Source organism: Colletotrichum orchidophilum (assembly GCF_001831195.1).
Source record: "Colletotrichum orchidophilum strain IMI 309357 chromosome Unknown Scaffold_87.1, whole genome shotgun sequence".
In the NCBI taxonomy this organism is placed as follows: domain Eukaryota; kingdom Fungi; phylum Ascomycota; class Sordariomycetes; order Glomerellales; family Glomerellaceae; genus Colletotrichum; species Colletotrichum orchidophilum.
In genome coordinates, this window is record NW_019173043.1 from 98046 (window position 1) to 116201 (window position 18156).

General features: G+C 52.8%; 7 protein-coding genes across 7 annotated transcripts; 4 read left to right on the forward strand and 3 right to left on the reverse strand.

Annotated features, from left to right (window-relative positions):
* Positions 1-7: 7 nt before the first annotated feature.
* On the reverse strand, positions 8-4195 carry CORC01_09541 (DNA-dependent RNA polymerase; the record flags this gene model as incomplete). The annotated part of the gene is made up of 1 exon (XM_022621170.1): positions 8-4195. The coding sequence occupies one exon, from the start codon at positions 4193-4195 to the stop codon at positions 8-10; it is 4188 nt and encodes a 1395-aa protein (XP_022472316.1).
* Positions 4196-5067: 872 nt separating this feature from the next.
* On the forward strand, positions 5068-6903 carry CORC01_09542 (uncharacterized protein; the record flags this gene model as incomplete). Its single annotated transcript, XM_022621171.1, has 1 exon — positions 5068-6903. The coding sequence occupies one exon, from the start codon at positions 5068-5070 to the stop codon at positions 6901-6903; it is 1836 nt and encodes a 611-aa protein (XP_022472317.1).
* Positions 6904-7511: 608 nt separating this feature from the next.
* On the reverse strand, positions 7512-7811 carry CORC01_09543 (uncharacterized protein; the record flags this gene model as incomplete). The annotated part of the gene is made up of 1 exon (XM_022621172.1): positions 7512-7811. A coding segment is annotated over one exon (300 nt), but the record flags the coding sequence as incomplete, so codon positions are not given.
* Positions 7812-8170: 359 nt separating this feature from the next.
* CORC01_09544 (S1/P1 Nuclease) lies at positions 8171-9109 on the forward strand (the record flags this gene model as incomplete). Its single annotated transcript, XM_022621173.1, has 2 exons — positions 8171-9006; positions 9067-9109. The coding sequence occupies 2 exons, from the start codon at positions 8171-8173 to the stop codon at positions 9107-9109; spliced, it is 879 nt and encodes a 292-aa protein (XP_022472319.1).
* Positions 9110-9633: 524 nt separating this feature from the next.
* Positions 9634-10915, reverse strand: CORC01_09545 (exopolyphosphatase; the record flags this gene model as incomplete). The annotated part of the gene is made up of 2 exons (XM_022621174.1): positions 9634-10721; positions 10807-10915. The coding sequence occupies 2 exons, from the start codon at positions 10913-10915 to the stop codon at positions 9634-9636; spliced, it is 1197 nt and encodes a 398-aa protein (XP_022472320.1).
* A 961-nt stretch (positions 10916-11876) lies between these two features.
* Positions 11877-12723, forward strand: CORC01_09546 (glutamine amidotransferase class-I; the record flags this gene model as incomplete). The annotated part of the gene is made up of 2 exons (XM_022621175.1): positions 11877-12350; positions 12436-12723. The coding sequence occupies 2 exons, from the start codon at positions 11877-11879 to the stop codon at positions 12721-12723; spliced, it is 762 nt and encodes a 253-aa protein (XP_022472321.1).
* Positions 12724-13582: 859 nt separating this feature from the next.
* Positions 13583-17918, forward strand: CORC01_09547 (SNF2 family domain-containing protein; the record flags this gene model as incomplete). Its single annotated transcript, XM_022621176.1, has 9 exons — positions 13583-15162; positions 15217-15407; positions 15466-15543; positions 15595-15674; positions 15729-15781; positions 15837-15941; positions 15993-16710; positions 16883-17192; positions 17266-17918. The coding sequence occupies 9 exons, from the start codon at positions 13583-13585 to the stop codon at positions 17916-17918; spliced, it is 3768 nt and encodes a 1255-aa protein (XP_022472322.1).
* Between the last annotated feature and the right edge of the window lie 238 nt (positions 17919-18156).

An 18156-nucleotide genomic window follows, 5' to 3' on the forward strand; every position in this document is an offset into this window, starting at 1 on the left:
ACGCAGTCTACGAGAAGAAGTACTCGCTCTGCTTGAGTCTTTGAACGTCAAAGTCGCCCTTCTCGGGGATTGGGGGGAACGTCAGTGGAAGCCACACCGCGATGGTACCGGGCTTTGTGACCTTCCTCCGTCCTCCCGAAATTACCTGTTGCTTGAAGTGAGACTCCTTCATGTTGTTCAACATTCGTGAGGCGAATTGAGAACCGGGTGTCTCGCCCTCGAGGGCTTCTCCCTCAACGGCATCGGCGGAAACCTCGGCATCGATGCCTTCCTCGTCGGCACCAAGCTCCATCTTAACGTCGACTTCATCCGCGTTCTCGGGAATCTCGCCGAGGCCGAGGGCCTCCATGTCCTCGGGCTCTGCCAGAGCCTCGGCAGCTGCCATCTCCTCAAAGATGCTGGCGGGAGTGACCATATTCTTGGCCTCTGCAATCTGCTCGGGGTCGGCGGAGCGGAGGAGCGTCTGTCTCCTGTACTCTAGCAGAAGCTCATCTTTGGACGACATCTTCGACTTCTTTCGTAGGGCGGAGATCTTCTTCTCGACTTCGGTTCCATGGTTGATCTTTGCCAAGTAGATGGAGCCGCGGTAACGAGCCTCAAACTCGGCGGCGAGACGACCGACGACATCCTCCTCGTGGATTCTGACGAAAGCGTCACGGAGGACACGGTTCATTGTGTTGACGTCAGAGGCATGCGTCCAGAATGAGTCGTGAACAGCAGCAAAATCCAGTCCGAGTTCAGAGCATTCCAGCGCTGACAGCAGCATGTGTGTTGCATCGAGGGAGTGAATGAAGTTAGGAGGGAACGCCTGAAGCTGTTTCTTACGGTGGACTGGGTCGGAGCGTTCGGGGATGGTCAGAGAAAGGTCCTGAAGGGCTGTCTTGATAACTCGGGTCCCGCTCTTGCGGTACGGCTGGGCGATTGGCATGCGAAGCGGTGTGGTCCAGACGATAGTGGCGCGGAATTGTCCCAAGAGTTCGTCAGTCGAAGTCTTCTTCTCGGTAGCCTTCGCTGTCGTCTTTGATAGCGCGGGCATGATTCCATCGTTCGCGATGCGCTCCAGTTGTTCAGCTGACAGAGCCCTGCAAACCCGACCACCAATCTCGCCGAGCCAGTACTGAATATCGTGAGCACCGCGGAACATGGATGACAGAGCCTTGAAGACAAGGGTGGCGACATAAGATGCGGTGACGATGTTGTCGAAGCCACACTCCTTCGGCAAGTTGGGGTACAGAGAATCGAGTTGCTTGCAGACCTGTTTCTTGGCACCGGCGAACGTGACACCGTAGACGTTTGTCATAACGGTTTGCTTGACCACCTTTCTCGTGATCTTTCCGTCCATAGCCAGCGCAAAAGGGTTGCCCGCCTCCACGTCCTTGGCAATGTGATCTTTGACAATGTCGGCCACAGCAGAGTAGACGTCGGCAGGCTTGTCACCAGGCTCAAGGTTGACCTGACGAGCACCCCAAATGTCACCACCGAGGGCAGCGTAATGTTGAAGACCGTTACAGGTACCGTCCTGGTGTACCGGAAGACTAGAGACGTATTTTTCTGGCTCCGGAGATTCAAGAGCTGCCTTTAGCTCGAAACAGGCTGCGAGACACTGCCATGGGTCCTCGGCCTTCAGCCACCAGCGGTTGCCATCAAGCGGGTTGGTGGCTGAGTCGATAATGTTGACTAAGTTGTCCATAGCGAAAGATTCTCTGTCCTTGAGACTGGCCTTATCGAAACCAAAGACGTTGGACAAGTGAACCTTGAGCCATTTGAGACCCTCCTCGCCGAGCTCTTTGCCCTCGGCAAAGCGAAGAATGCCACGAACGTGATCAGCACCCATGTGGTTGAGGTAGGTCGGAAGTGGGTAGGCACGTCCTCGGAAGTCAATGTTGTGAGGGAAGTAGAATGTTTGGTTCCTGAAAGCACGGGCAATCTCCAACTGAAAGTTCATGAAGCAGCGTACGGAGTGCAAGCCACCCCTCTCGTTCTCAGCTGTCTTGACAGCTCTTATCCAGGCTCTGCGGGCAGAAGGGTCGTCGAAGGACTCAGGCTCGGACGGCGTAGGAATGTCGGGGTTCAACGCCGGGATATTCGCGACCTCCTCGCCAGTGTTCCAGACCTCGAGCATAACGTTGAGAACTGGGGTGTTAATCCGCCAAGCGGTTTTGCCCAGGACATCCAACCCCTTGAAGACTTGGTCCATGTCACCGCGGGCGATGGCTGCTTCACTATACAGCCTCTGGTCCTTGTCGCCCTGCTTTACACGAACTAGACTCGCTTTGCTTTCTAGAAAGCCACCCTTGTCGAAAGTCTGCCACGGCTCCGGCTCGACAACCATGGGCAGGTGCTTAGCCAGGAAGTCGCCTTGGGGTTCTCGCTTCATGATGCTGACGAGCTCCTTGTTGAGCAAGATCATACCAATCTTCTTGCCCTTCCTGAGCTGGACAGCGTGGGAAAACGCGGGTTGGAACTGACTGATGAGGGTCTTCGTTTCGGGGTGTTCCTTCACAACTTTGATCCTGGCGGTGTCAAGGAGAGCAGAGAGGAGTGCCGCGCCGACCTTGGCCTTCACTGCAGGGGGCCAGGGTGCATCAGCAAGCGCGGTGTCCCTAGCTTGCTCGTCACTGAACAATGTATTGCTGGTTGCCTTGTTCGATGATGTTTCGTCTGCACCCTGAGCAGATTTTGTCATCACCACCTTTCTGCTCTTGGCGGTCTTCTTCACCTTCTGGCTCGCGAGTTGAGTTCGAATATCCTCTTCGGTGAGTTTTGCGAGGCCACTGATTGCGGCAGCGAGAGGCATGCCGCGGTCGACACCAGTAATAGCAGTAGAGCTCAAGGTGCTGAGGATGGTTACCGCGGCAAGGCGGCTAGGCGTAGATAGTCTGAGGAATGGCCCATACACACATCGATCGTAGTCTTCAGGCGTTTTCTTAGCCACGGCCTCGGCTGCCTCGATTTTGACCATTTCGTCCTTCAGTCGCGCCTCCAATGCAAGTTGCCAGTCGTACAGGCGGGAGTTGAGTGATGCGTGGGAGACGGAGGTATTGAGACCCATCTTTTGCAGAGATTCGTTCTCCTCGCGCCATCGCTCGACGGCTGCATCGACACAGTCGCGCTCGAGGCGGGCTTGGATTTCTCTTCGTTCGCGAATCGGAAGTGTGGAGATGTCGCATTCCTGAGGAATTTCGTCAAAGAGACTCAAGGTCTGCTTCAAACTCTTCAGTCCAAAGCCTTTCTGAGGCGTGGCCATGACTTTCGGCATAAGCTTTCCAAGAGTGGAACTCGGGGTTTCGCTTGATTCTTGAGCGTTGATATCCGGCTCATCCTTGGTTTCGGTGATTGAATCCGTTTCTTCTTCTGGCGCAAGGTTGTATATCGGGCAAATTTCCGTAATCACTGCGAGATCTTGGTCGCTGAGGATCTCTGCCATGGACAAAACTTGCAAGCCCGCCTCGCCGGGCGCCATCCTCATGTAGCGAGAGACCAATCGATGACGTCTATCATACTCTCGTTCTGAAAGAAGTGAGGCCTTGAGCATGCAAGCGATGGTCTCAGCAGTCTGAGGAAGGCCCTTGCTATTGATGTACAACTCATACCATTTATGGAGACTCTCGGCCTGATTCCGATTGGGATGGAGACGCAGCTGGTCAAGGGAGGCTCGGATGAAGCGGTTGTGAAGGAAAATCAGGTCTTCGCTGGGGAAGCCTTGGCAAGCACTCAAGCGCTTAAGGACCATTTCTGCACGATCAACTTTGCCAACGCGGATGCAAGCATCGAATATCGGCAGTAATTCCTCGACATCTCCAGAAACGCCGCTAGTGTTTGTTTTTGACCGGGCAAAATATGCTGTGTTGGACTCTTGGAGGACAAGTGGCGAGGAGGGATCGAAGGCGCGCAACTCGTGATATCTCGGGCGGCTCGAGGCATTCTGATATGCTGGGAGCACAGAGCTATTCAGCCTGTCGTAATTGGAGCTTTCGATGGGTTGGTAGTCGTCAACGGCGGTGGCAAGATTCCGTCCACCGCTCAGGCTGTTTCTCCTCGGCGTGGGCCTTCCATCATGCTGTGTGCCAAAAAGTCGTCTGCTTTTTTCGGTTGCTTTTATCGTCGTCAATGGGTATCTTGGTGTCGGTCGGGAGGGTCGGAAAACGGTTGCGTGATGGAGAGAAAGACTTCTCCGGCTGTTCCTGAGGAGCATCTTGGAAGCTCACGCGACGTAGGACAGACCGAGGGGAGGCGTCGTTTCAACAGAACGAGATCTGTTGAAGGTCTAGGAGAGGTAGCGGTGCATTAAGTAAAAGGAGTATAAAAGAACGTGGCTATATTACAAAATACAGAGAATGGACCTAATGCGTTGCGATGCTGCGGCGCATAGAGAGACAACAAATTTTGGGTCGAGGGAGAGATTTTGGGGGGCGGACGGGAGCTTGTCGATAGGAGGCGCGAGCTATCAGAATTTTGCCGTCTTTTTTCTCTGGCCTTGACTCGGGGTCGTCTCACTCCACTCGCCGGGATGGAATGACCAACGGCGGTCGTAGGAATTTTTTGTCCACTCAAAATTAAGATGGTGGGGCCTTTGACCAATCAAGGGTGGTTTTGATTCCTGATCTCTCATTCGTTAGACATGTACCCCTTAACACGTGCAGGTACGTGCCTTCCGACCTTCCTCAAGATGTACAAGACGCGTCTCGAAAATCGGGCCTGATCATGGTCACAATCAGCCCATTCTTCGCTGTTTTGATTTTTTGTTTTCGAAGTGCAATGCGTCATGTGGGTTTGAACGATCAAAGCGGGGTTTAGTCAATGCATTCGGCCATGGCACTGGCAACTCCGCGCCGTTGAAAGTGTCAAGAACAAGTTCGCGGCTCTTGTGGCGCCGGGCCGGAATAGTGGGACCTCTTCGGCCGAGTTGATTATGTAACAACTTGGGAAACGCACGGCCATCGCGCTTCCACTTCCCGGTCCAAGCTTTGGAAGGACGAGAATTTCGGTCGCGCCAGCACAGATTTTGGCGTCAGAGAGCTCAAATCCAACCGCAGCTTGTGAGGTGTGCGGCAACCTGACGTTACGATGGCTTCCCGACCAGCATTTGCAGCTTTGGGCTGTCTTCAATGTCGGAATACCGTCCTACGAGCCGTCACATCCAAATCAGCTCCCTTTCTTCGAGCTCCCGCCATCACAACCACGGCAAGTCTGCGACCTCGAAATCTGCAAAGAGCTTTCTCGAGCGTACCCGAAGCACCCAAGCCCTCGGATGAACCGACCGCCCAAGCGCCCGAAGCCGATTCGAAGGCTGAGGAGCACCTTGAAGACCTGATTGCTAGCGAAAAAGAAGAAGCGCCATGGTTCCTTGAGGTCGAGGCCCCTACACACCCGCCGAGGCAAGAAGTGTCACCCCTGCCCGAACTGCCGAGCTCTCCCCCTCCTCTCCTGGAGCCTCTGTTGAAGTATGTCTACGAAGAAATGGGACTCGATGACCTGTCACTCCTCGACTTGCGCGCTCTTGACCCGCCCCCTGCTCTGGGACCGAACCTTCTCATGCTCTTCGCGACGGCGCGCAGCGAGCGTCATCTGCACGTCTCGGCTTCCCGACTGGTGAAGTGGCTCCGTTTCCACTACAGGATCGAGGCTAACGCGGATGGCCTGATCGGTCCCGGCGAACTAAAGACGAAGCTACGAAGAATGAGGAGGAAGGCAAAGCTGCTTGGCTCAAGTGCCATGGTTGCAAAGGGTGGCGACGATGGAATCTCGACTGGATGGATCTGCGTCAACCTCGGAACCAGTGGATCGACATACAGCGAAAGCGAACGCTTCGACTCGCAAGGCAAGATGTCAGGATTCGGCGGGCCTGTTACCGGATCTACCATCGTCGTCCAGGTGATGACCAAGTCTCGGCGCAACGAACTGGACCTCGAGCGGCTATGGAGCCAGCAGCTCGTCCGAAGCGAAGCTCAAGAACGTAAGCTAGCCGACGAAGACTCTTCGTACCACAACAGATACGGTGATCTGCCGACGACTACCATCAGAGCTCGGAAACCCAACTACACAAACACATTGCAGAGAAGAAACTTCTCCACGAGTCTCTCTCGGCCTTCAACGGACACACAGCAGGCCCCTGTGGAGGCCAAAGACGCAGGTAGTACTCCTTCAGCAAACTCAAGCTCTGTCACAGACCCGCTGAACAAGTACCGCCAGCGAATTGAAAAGATACGGTTTGAGGGGGAGCTAGTGAGCGTCGAGGACTGCCTTGACCTCTTGAGGGCCATTTTCCGGGCGCCTCCAGCGGAGGAGGATCACAGCCAGGATCAAGCGGATCTCGCCACAAAAGTCATCGAGACGATGCACGAACGAAAGATGCCGGTCATGGACCACGAGATGCTTACGACCATCATTGAGGCGATAGCAACATCACCTGCGCGAGGAGGTCCGGAGCAAGGAAAGCTGCGTGATATTCAAAGCAATCTGGAATTTGTGATGCTGAAAGGCATGCAATCTTCTCCCACCGAGGCGCAACTTGTACGTCTTCTCAGAGCGTATGCCATTCAACGCAATTTGGAACAGTTTTGGGAGATTTGGAGTCTTCCCGCACGGTACGGGGAGCGCAGAGGGCCGGCATTATACCGGGAAGTGTTTTCAATCTTTGCGCGAATCAACAGGAGGTCTCTGAGCATCGACGCTCTCAGGAAGTGTGTCCCCGAGATGGTGCTCGAGCAGCCACCCGTTCTGCCAGACGACACGATATGGTCTGACCTCAAGGCCTGCATTCACCTCGCCGACCCCAATGCGGAACACATCAGCGCTCACATGGTGTCTGGCGGCAAAGTGTCCAACGATGGCAAGAGGGTTGGCGATTCGGAATTTGTCAGAATGTTCAAGGAGCTTGAAGCCCTGCGAAAGAACACTTGAAACCCATCAGGCGGGGCGGAGACTCACCTCCAAGGCTGCAGACGCAGACAGGACGGGTGACGGCAAGAATAGGCCTTTGGCGAGGCCGCGAGATAGCGCCAACAAAGAAAGACGTCTTGGATCCGATGGCGGGATTCGGCGCTCACCGACGTTCATCTATTGTGATGTCTCAACAATGAAGCCGCGGGAGACGCGGCAGAGATGGAGGGTTTCCCCCCGACATGTACAACATTCAACAAAACATCAACTAAAATGTACCATACTGTAATAACAACACCAATTAGATGGTCATGATACAAATATTCCACTCGTCTGAACGAAGGGTGAATTCGGCTTTGAAGTCGCCTAGAGCCTTGGTCACGATGAAATTCACTCAGCCCAAGCTCAACCCCAGACCTTCCTCTTCGGGAAGTGCTCCGTCTTATCTCTGGGTGACGGGAGCCCGGCAGGATTGCGGGGGAGGATCGGAGTCTATTGTTACTACAATTTTTTCTTGTTTTCCAGCTCGGCACTTACGCATGTGTAATCCAACTTCAATGCGCCGGCATTTCCGCCTCAACTCTTGGAGATGCATCTGAATAATCAGCTGAGAGCTGTGGGAGAGCACATCAGTGAGCAAACGGATTTAGTTGGTCAACCCATCGTCTGAACATGCAGGTTGTATTTGGATCCTGGTCCGCACCTGTGCTGTCCATCACACGCAGGTATTTCCCTCTCTCTCTTTCGCTCGCGCCCGGATATCGGCATGGTACTGTTTGATTGCAAAGCTGTGCAACTCGGAACATCTCAGCCAATGGGCGTCTGTACAAGACCCTCAGCACTCTAGATCGACGCTCCAAGTCAACCTTAGCCCGGTACTTCTGTACCGCTCGCGATGCCCGAACAAGCAGGAGGGCGACACGATGTGGTCTGCAATGCTTCAACGCCAACCAACCTTCGAGGCATGCTTCCCGCTTCTCGCCTTTTGCGTGACCGACACAGCCTACCCTGCTTCCCTTACCGCATCAATGGAACACGCATCGATCAAGGAGCTGGACTAATGCGCGCCGGTCTTGGCCACACGTGGACTGGAGAGACCTCCAGTCTGCAGAACGCTACATATAACCCGCTCCACTCCCTCATCGTGACATTCTTCTTCCCTCTTCCCGCTCGCCAAGGACACTCTCCCGCCCCTCCAATCCATTCTCCTCGCCACCTCCTCCCCCGTCCTCTTCCTTTCTTCCCCGTCTCCCGCACTCTCAAGTAGCATCCCAAAGTACCAAGAGCCATGGCCCGCCTGACAACGCTCGCCCTTCTGGCCGCCGCCGCCCTCCCCAAGGCCGCCCTCGCCTGGGGCTCCATGGGCCACGCGACAATCGCCTACATTGCCACAAACTTTGTCGCCCCCGAGACGAAAAGCTATATGCAGCAGCTCCTGGGCGACACGACAGACGACTATCTCGCCAGCGTCGCCAGCTGGGCCGACTCATACCGCTACACCACCGAGGGCGCCTTCTCCGCCGGCTTCCACTTCATTGACGCCCAGGACAACCCCCCGCACTCGTGCGGCATCGATCTCGACCGCGACTGCGGCGCCGGGGGCTGCATCATCTCCGCCTACGCAAACTACACCAACCGCCTCCTCCAGAAGCCCGCCCTGTCCCTCAAGCAGCGCCAGATGGCCGCCAAGATGATCATCCACTTCACCGGCGACGTCGGCCAGCCTCTCCACTGCGAGAACCTCGAGCTGGGCGGCAACGACATCGACGTCGAGTTCAACGGGGCCAGCACGAACCTCCACGCCGTGTGGGACACCAGCATCCCGCTGTCCATTGCGGGTTCCGGGAGCAGCGTGCTGGCCACCGCCAAGTCGTGGGCGTCCAAGCTCAGCACCGAGATCAGCTCGGGCGACTTTGAGACGGTGTCGGCGTCTTGGGTTGCCGGGCTGAGCCTCGACGACCCAGAGGCGCAGGCACTTGAGTGGGCGTCGGAGAGCAACAAGTTTGTGTGTTCCGTTGTCCTGCCTAAGGGTCGTGCGGCTGTTGAAGGGTTGGAAATCAGCGGGGCGTATACGACGAATGCGCAGCCTACTGTGAGCACGCAGATTGCGAAGCAGGGTTACAGGTAAGCTCTCGAAATGATTGGTCTTATTTTGGGTGAGATGGTGAAACTGATCATGTACAGACTTGCAAAGTGGCTGGATGCCATCGTTGCCCAACTTGCTTAAATGTAGCACGGCTTGCTATAACGCACTCTGAACATTTCGAGGATGTGATATGACTCGATATATTTTGAGATGATGGATGATGTTGTAGCGGTTCTAGACCAAAATATATCAAACAGATGATGGTCACTGGTCTGCTTTTGAGACCAAATGATAATTTGCGTCCTCTTAAAGGCAGTGATTACGATGACCACCCGCTTTGTATTGGAGATTGAGCTAGAAATGACTACGGCTGTGAATTAGATTAGCGGCTAGATCTGCTGAGACCTGCTATTCGTCACACTTAGGCTTGTGTCTAACAACGGCACCGTGCCATTCGTCAATGATAAAATGATTAGTGCCGTTGGCTACATGATAGACATGTGGCTTCTGGCCACATTGAGTACTCTTTCCTGAACCTCGAATCATGTGAGAGCGCTCTTTGTCCGTTTCGAAAAGAATTGCCTCGCAAGTCAATGAAATCTACTGCATAAACGTCTTCATGTTTTCATTTCAAATGCCGCAGGTATTGAACGTCTCGTGTCACCTCAAAGCCTGGTACCGCCTTTGATAGTCTGCCGCAGCATGGGCGCAACCTGCTTGCGAGAGCTGGACAGACTCTTCTGGTGCCAAGCCATCCTCCACTCCCCACCTCCGACCTGATCGAGTCTGCCCTCGCCCCAACTCTCCAGACCCAACTCGTCCTTGTAATCTTGGTAGAACTTCTTGCAGTAGTCAACAGCGTTCTCGTTAAATGCCCACAAGAGCAAATCTCTCTGGAACTTCCCACCAGGATGCGAAGTCGTCATAATGACGCCAACATCCATCTTCTTCTCCTCGGCCCACTTCTTGAACTCGCCCAGCAGCACTTTGTCGTCGCCACCAGCCTTCTCAAGGAGGTAGTCCAAATTCTGGACAATGGCTGACACGCCCATAACCTGGCGGCGGCTCTGTGCAGAGCCTTCGCCCTTGTCCTCCCACTGCTTGTAATCCTTGCGGAACACGTCGCGGAACCCCAACGAGGATATGTCTTCCTTAACGGCGGATATCTCGTTGAAAAATGCGTCGCGTCCATCCGTAAACTTTTCGAGAAAGGAAACAGCGCTAATGTCCTTGTCGGTCGTCTTATCCTTGGACTTGAGGTTTGTGGTGTCAATCAGGATCGCCGCCAGTGAGAGCCTGGCGAGGTGCTCGTCCACGTCTCTAGGACCCTCCTCTGACTTTGCGAGGTCCTCCCACGCCGGGCGGCAGTACTCCACCACCAAGCTCGCACAGCTTCCGCACTTTTCGACCACCCGGGGTTCGTCGCCAGTATCCTGAGGAACCTGATTGTCATCGGCATGGTGGTCTACGCAGCCGACCACACTGCTGCTGTATTTGCTCGCAAGGCCTCCCGTCAGGGCATTGTGGTCTACGAGAACCCATCTGGAGTCCTTCGCGGCGAGGTCTTGCGGTATCTCATCGAGCGTGAGAAGGTCGCTCGGCTTCAGCTGGGCGTGCGCCAGGGCAGCCGTCATCTCGGGACGGAGCTTGAGATCATCGCGGGGTAGGTTTGAGATGGGGATGTGGAGCGTGTGAGGCGGAGCATAGCTGCGGAGGTAGGCGTAGACGACGGCAGAGCAGAGAGAATCGAGGTCTAATTCATTTCGTGAAAAAATATTAAATCGTCAGTTTCTTCGCAAATGGAAGAAGAAACGCCAAGCCTCGGCTGTCTCTCGTACCTGCAGATTCGTTGCCGATGACCAACGTCAGGGGACTTGCCCGTTGCGGAGCCGCCAGGGCCGATCTCGCGTTGGCGAGAAAGGCGCCAAGGGAGACCCTTGGAGGCATTGGAACAAAAGAATTTGGTATTGGAACAAGGCTTGGAGCGTTGGCAACAACAATGCATGGGGAAATGCATATGCAGGTTGCCGCGGGAGTGTCAAGAGGCGCGGTCCTCGCAGCTCGGAGCTGGTGGTACCAGTAGTGGTGGGGATGACGTCGGAAGGTTGCACAGGTACAAATAAGGTAGCTTCGGGGGGTTGACGGCCCAATTGACTTTGGCCGATTTCATCGGCGTGTCTTATCACTATCTTATCTACAGCGCGGTCCCTTATCGCTGACTCTCCCCGCTATCGGATCGCGGGGCACGCCTTAAGGTACCTAGAGTACACCTACCCAGGGATTTCATACGTTAGCGCAGTGAAATGACAGGGAGGGTCCACTGCAAGTACCAGTTCTATCTTCTTCGCCTAATTTCTATAGCCGGTCTAAAGGCAGTACTTCCAGATCTGAAGGCCGAAATTCTCTACTAGAGCTGAACCTCTTACTCACAAATATTTTATTACTTTCCCACCAATTTTCCCACTAATTTTACTAAAATTATAATTATTTTTAATATTTAAATAAAATAATAAAAAATATCGATCCTTATTTTACTATATATTTTATATATAAGTATAAGTATTATGACTTTGCAGGGCTGCTACCGAATTTAGTTAAGTCCGTCTCTATAAGTACCGCACTAACGTATGAAATCCTAGGACAGGCACCTTACCTTACTGACTCAACCGCGACCCGCGAGAACCCCACCATCGCCGCGGGACCGCGGTCGGGGCGCCGGCATCTGAACAGTCACCACCTGTCACTTGCCTCCGTGCTTTATTCTCACGATTCTTTAACCTTCCGCTTTGTCCCCCGGCTTTATCCTTTCCATCATACATACCTCATATAGTCTCACTCTGCTACGACAAATTTATTACTATCTAACCCTCATCTTGTATATATACTCGTTCTATCAAAGCAAGCCAACATGGGCTCTCAACCACCCCGCATCCGCCTGGCCATCCTCGAGGCCGACACACCGCAGCCGCAAACCAACGCCCAGTACGGCGGCTACGGCGGCGTCTTCACGGCACTCCTGCGCACCGCCGCCTTGGCCGACGACCCGCCCGCGCCGCTCGACAGCATCGTTGACCTCTCAGTCTACCACGCCGTCGGCGATGACGCCGTCTACCCGGACCTGGACTCCATCGACGCCATCCTCATCTCCGGCAGCAAACACAACTCATTTGACAACGACCCATGGATCTTGAAGCTGATCGAGTTCACCAAGAAATGCATCGACAGCGGGCGGGTGAGGGTCATCGGAGTATGCTTCGGCCACCAGATTGTGGGACGGTCACTAGGCGTCGAGGTTAAGAGGAGCGACCTCGGCTGGGAGGTGGCTGTCGTTGATGTCAACCTGACGCCCAAGGGCAAGGAGATTTTCCAGCTGGAAAAGATGGTGAGCGTTCACCCCAGACCTTCCGGCTCCGATCCCGGCGCGAGGGAAGGCGGCTCTGTCGTGAACAGGTACTCACACGTTACAGCGCATCCACCAAATGCATCGCGATGTCGTAACAGCAAACCCGGCTGGCGCCGAGTCCCTGGCATACACGGAACTGTGCCCCGTCCAGGGCTTTTACTCACCAAAAAAGTTCATCACTGTCCAGGGCCACCCCGAGTTCACCGGCCCCATCGTCAGTGAGATTCTCAATGTTCGCCACAAGGCCGGTGTCTTTGACGAGGCCATGTTTACTGATGCCATCAACCGCGCAAACATTGAGCACGATGGTGTCAACATTGCTCGCGGTTTCCTGCGCTTCCTTAGAGAATGATCATGATCGTTTATAGTACACTAGCCCAATAGACCAGCGTTTGCTTTGGATACCGGTGTTACTCCCCCGAATGAGCCAGTGTTTGATCCGTACCATGTACCAACTTATCTTCATCATGCCGGCTACCTGTGCTCCTTCGTCAGTCACGTATTTTATGCTTGTAGCCTATCAGTCTGGGAAGACGTCAGCATTGCTCTTGCTACCTTATTTCCAGTATTTCGGAAGGACCGAAGTTGTGCACTTAAGGTACTCTGCGCCTTCCTTCCTGTCCTTTCGATCAGTCAGCCATCCATTACAGACCCCTCCTTCTTCAACAGTAAACACACTGGGCTTCTTCTAGCTTGAGACCCAAGTCTCAACCACCTCTCTCCATACGTCCTCTCTCCACACATCCTCTCTTCCTCTTCAACTTCTCAATGCCATCACCAGCTCTGGAATTACAACCTTTTCCTTCAACACATCTCGGGCTTTCCCTTCATCTTGGAGTAATCAAACTTATCTCTTCAACTACCTTGGTATTTCTTCAAATTCCTCCTTCTTCACAACTCACCCGAGTGGTCAGGACTGTGCCATTTGCCACCTCACTTTGAAGGCGCCTTCCCAACCTAACATTTATTCCATCAATTGCTCTCATCTTCTCTTGCCAACAGTTTCTTTCTTTCACTATCTCACCTGAGGTAGGCAGCTGATTTAGGAACAGTTCGAGAAGTCCAAGTTCCTCTCGTTGACCAACTTTACCTCAACAACTACCAGCTACCTTTTCTTCTTGTCATTCAAGCTAAGTTCGAGGGACAAGTCTTGCATTTTCAGCCTTCCCCCTTTTGCATCTTGCTCAGGCCACTCTCAAGCCTTTAAAACTATGAGCGACTCTCAATCAGGAAACGCGGGGGCAGAGGGTGCCAATCGCAAGAGGCGACCTTTCTGTTTTGAGGACGAAGACAGTTTCGACGCAGTGGATACTCGCGCCCCGGTTACAGTTAAGAATACGGCCGATACTCGGCAGGAAGAGCCAGGCATTTTCGATATGTCCATAGAGGACATGATTAGAGAAAGCCGTGGCGGCATTGATACTGACGCTAACGCTGCAACTCTATCACGGACCGAACACAATGATGTAGATGGTCTCTTCGTTTCCAGCGACGAGCCTCAAGAGACCGGTTCCTTTCGAGCCAACAAAGTCTCCATCAAATCTGAGGAGTGTTCTGATGACGACCTCGATTGGATGATCATTGACAAGGATACAGCATCCACTGGAGCTCAAGCGAAATGGTCCAAGCCAAGTGGTCCTTGGATCGTCGACCTCACTTCACCGTCGAGAGTCAAGAAAGAACCAGCCGCCGAAACCCAATGCAGTTCTATGGTTCAGGGCAATGAAATGCAGATCAAGCAAGAACCCGAGGCAGAAGCTACCGCTCACGGATACACCTCTTTCCAAGACAACTATTCTTTGGTCAAAGAACTAGAGAAAAGGAAAGAAGAGTTGCAATCGAAAGCTCTCAATGGGGCGCTAAGTGTGGACGACATCTCCGAGATGTGTGAGGTCATCTCCGACCTCAGTAAAGCTCAAGAGGCGCTGAGTATGGACAATACCGCAGCCAGAGTGGTGCCGGAACAAGAATCTGGTGAAGGCAATGGGAGGAAAGCGAAGAAGTCAAATCCTCCAATCAAAACTGCAGCAGACTACTGGGCTCGAGAAGAAGAAAAAGACCGCAACCGCAAGGCGAAAGGAAAGAAAAGATCCGGAGTATATCAAGGCAGCTCAAGCGACATTAAGCGGGCGAGGACATCGAATAGAAGTCTGAGAGAAGAACAAGAAGAAGAAGAACAGGAGTCCAAAGAAATTGAACGTCAAATCAACAACATACTTCATCAAACCGACGCGATCCAGGAACGAGCGGACGCAGGTGACTTACCCGCTGCGCCAATCATCACCGCGACCAGAAGAGCCGACCAACTGAAGCAAATGAGAAAATCCGCACCAGGGTACTTTGCTCCCAAGCTTTTGGATGATCAGACCAGGGAGCTTCTGGAAGCAACCAAGGCTTGGGGCCCACGTGCTGTTCGATGCAAAAATGGCATTTGGGAGGTCAAAGGTCTTCGGTCTCTAATGCTCCATCATCAGCTCATCGTTGGAGCCTGGATGATGGGCCGAGAGCTGAAGACAACGCCCAAACGGCCAAGGGGAGGCATTCTTGCTGACGCAATGGGCTTAGGGAAGACCATCGAGACCCTTTCGTGCATTGTGGGCAATCAGGCATCGGAGAAACTTCAAGAAGCCGGGAAGGGAGCAACACTAGTAGTTGCCCCTTCAGGACAGATGATCAGTCAATGGATGTCTGAAGTCAAGAAGCACTGCAACAAAAAGTTCGCCAAGAATATCATCCATTTCAAAGCTGGTAACAATATGGATCTTGAGCAGTTGTCTTCCTTCAACGTGGTGTCAGTATGACGCAACAATCGGCGTGTCTTCTGGGAACTAATGATTGGAACCAGATTCGCTAGCTACCATCAACTCAGGGCAAGCATCCCTCACGCCAAGGAGAGGGTAGAGATGATGAAGCGGATTGTCGACCCTGTGAAATACCAGGAGTGGCTGGAAGAGTCGACCGGTGTTCTGCATCAAATTGAGTGGCACCGGGTGGTGCTTGATGAAGCTCACGCGATCAAAAACCATCAAACCCATTGTAGGGAGCGTTTTTTTGTTTTTTCGGCAGGTTCATTTGCTAACTTTCACATTTGCAGCTGCATTCGCGTGCTTCGAGCTAAAGGCCAAGCACCGTTGGGCAGTGAGCGGAACACCGCTTATCAACGCAGCCAGCGGTGAGTTCGAATATCGAGACCACATGACAGGGTGTTTCTCACATTTCACAGAGTTTTTCTCCTACTTGAAGTTCATACGATGTCATGGAATCCAGGAGTTCAGCGACTATGAGCGCGAGTACCGCGCAGGTGTAAGCATCGTTTTTGACAAAGCCTGAGCAAGGGAAAATGCTAACTTCTGTCAGACTCAAACCCGAGTAAAGCACAACAAACTCATCTTCGAGGTCATGTACAGGAGGTAAAAGTCATCATGATGAACTTGTCAGAAACTTCTAGCTCATTCATTCTATTAGAACTCAAGGCGACTATTTCCTGGGTCAACCGATTCTGAACCTGCCAACTACTAATCCCACCCACCAGTATCTGACTCTTTCGAAGGAGGAAATGGTGGTTTTCAAGTGAGTTAAGACAAGTTTTTCATGCACCTTTCAGCTTCTGATGGGTTACAGGATGATGGAGGGATGCTTTCGTCGGGAAATTAACCGAGACCTTGCGAACGGGAATGCCATGAAGCAAATGAGGTGCTATCTGGTCATGCTACTTCGGTTACGCCAAGCTTCGACGCACCCTTTCTTACTGGAAGGCATGATGGCAGAGTATTTCACTCAGCATGACTTGCAAACCACTAAGAAGCAATTGGAGAACCTCAAAGGTGGCAACACCGTCTACAAACAGATCGGCTCTTGGACTCAGAGGCACCGAATTGCCAGCGACCGCGTCAGAAACGTCATCGATGAAACAAACCGGCTCAACCAGCAGCAGCTTCTAGACGACAGCAAAGAGCTGCTCGACGCACATAATAGCCAGACTATTGAGCCTGTTCACGGCAACATTACGAACCAAGGTCACCCTCAGCAAAATGCTAGCGAGCATGCTATTGTGACAGACGATAACTCTGATGAGGTCAACAGCCAAGATGACGTAGAAGAAGACGAAGATGGCTTGGTTCCGGAGAGTCATCTTCCCCCAAGAGTGCAGCCAGAAGATGTGGCATCCACGGAGGTCGAGGCGGAAGAGCCACGGCTCCAGCCTTTTGGTCGCAGTGATTTTGGACTGGCATTCGACATGTCCGAACAGCTAGCGTACCTCGAAAAGGTCATGGAAATGAAGAAGTCTGCATGCGTCGTTTGCCGCATAAAGCCCCCTTTGAATCCTGTGAAGGGAACAGTAAGTAATCAACCTACACGGATAAGACTTTTTGAAGAATCTGCATAGCCAACATGCTTCACAGTGCGGCTGCATTTTCTGCTCCAATTGCGTGGTGTCTCACCTCGCAATGAAGGTATATATCATCTAAATCTCCGGAACTCTCTAGATTGCTAACTCTTATTCGTCAAAGGGCAGGAATTGTCCAAAATGTCGCAAAATCATTGGCTACCCGAAGCCACTTACACCGTTCAACAATGAAGATGATGATGAAATTGCAGAATTTGCTCCGCAGAACTCCAATGATAAGGAGTATGCAAAAGGGTTTGACCATACTGGATTCCAGCATACAGAAGATGACAAGGACGACAAGCATGCAGTCAGATTCCTACAAGTGGCAGACAGACGTCCCTATTTGCCTGTCACGCCTAGTGCCAAAACGACAGCACTGAAGGAGACAATATTGAGATGGCAGGCCGAAGCTCCAGACGACAAGATAATCAGTATGTACTTTACCTTATCACATCCGACCAGTCCATTCCATCTGTTACAGATGTCTGATCTGACTCCTTCTAGTCTTCAGCCAATTCAATGTCGTCATGAAGATCGTGGGCCGCATGCTTGAAGCAGAAAAGATTGACTTCGCATACCTTAGCGGCAAGCAGAACACCGAGCAGCGCAACAGGGCCGTTGACGAGTTCCAAAATGGCGACAAGATCAAGGTTCTCATTGTGTCGCTTCGCGCAGGTGGCCAGTGTCTCAATCTCACAAAGGCAAACCGCGTCATCCTCATGGAGCTCTGGTGGAACCATGCCGTGGAGCAGCAGGCCTTTGCCCGCGTCTTCCGAATCGGTCAAATCAAGGAGACTCATTTCGTGCGCTTTATCGTCGATACACCGATTGAGCAGCGCATGCTGCAGATGCAAGCCACCAAGATTCTTTCGATTGACGCAGCTCTACAAGACGATACTACCAGAATGCCAAAGATTACCCTCAAGGACATTGCCAGCCTCCTCGGTAGAGTTACAGAAAGAGACGGAGTCATGCACATCTCAGCCGATTATGATGATGGTGAGGATGAGAGCGACGAGAACGATGATGAAGAAGATGAAGAGAGCGACCTCGAGGGTTTCGTTGTCCCCGATGACGAAGTGGAGGAGAGAGAGAATCGGATGTTGGCGATTCGGACGCGGATGGCTTCACTTTCCGATGACTCAGAGGAGGAATGAAGCTTCCCCAACGGAGAATTCCCATACACTTGGGTCGAGACCAAAATCTTGAGTCGCCCTCCAGCAACAGGGCGCGACATGGTTCAGGCAATACCTCGTTTTCTTTTTCTTTTCACGATAACTTTGTTCCTGGTTTCTTGCGAGTTGCGAGTTGCGACTTGCTTCTTTGACAGCACCACGAGAAGGTGCTGCTAAATCTCCGGCCAAATTTGGCGGTCCGGGTTTCAAAGTGGAGCAG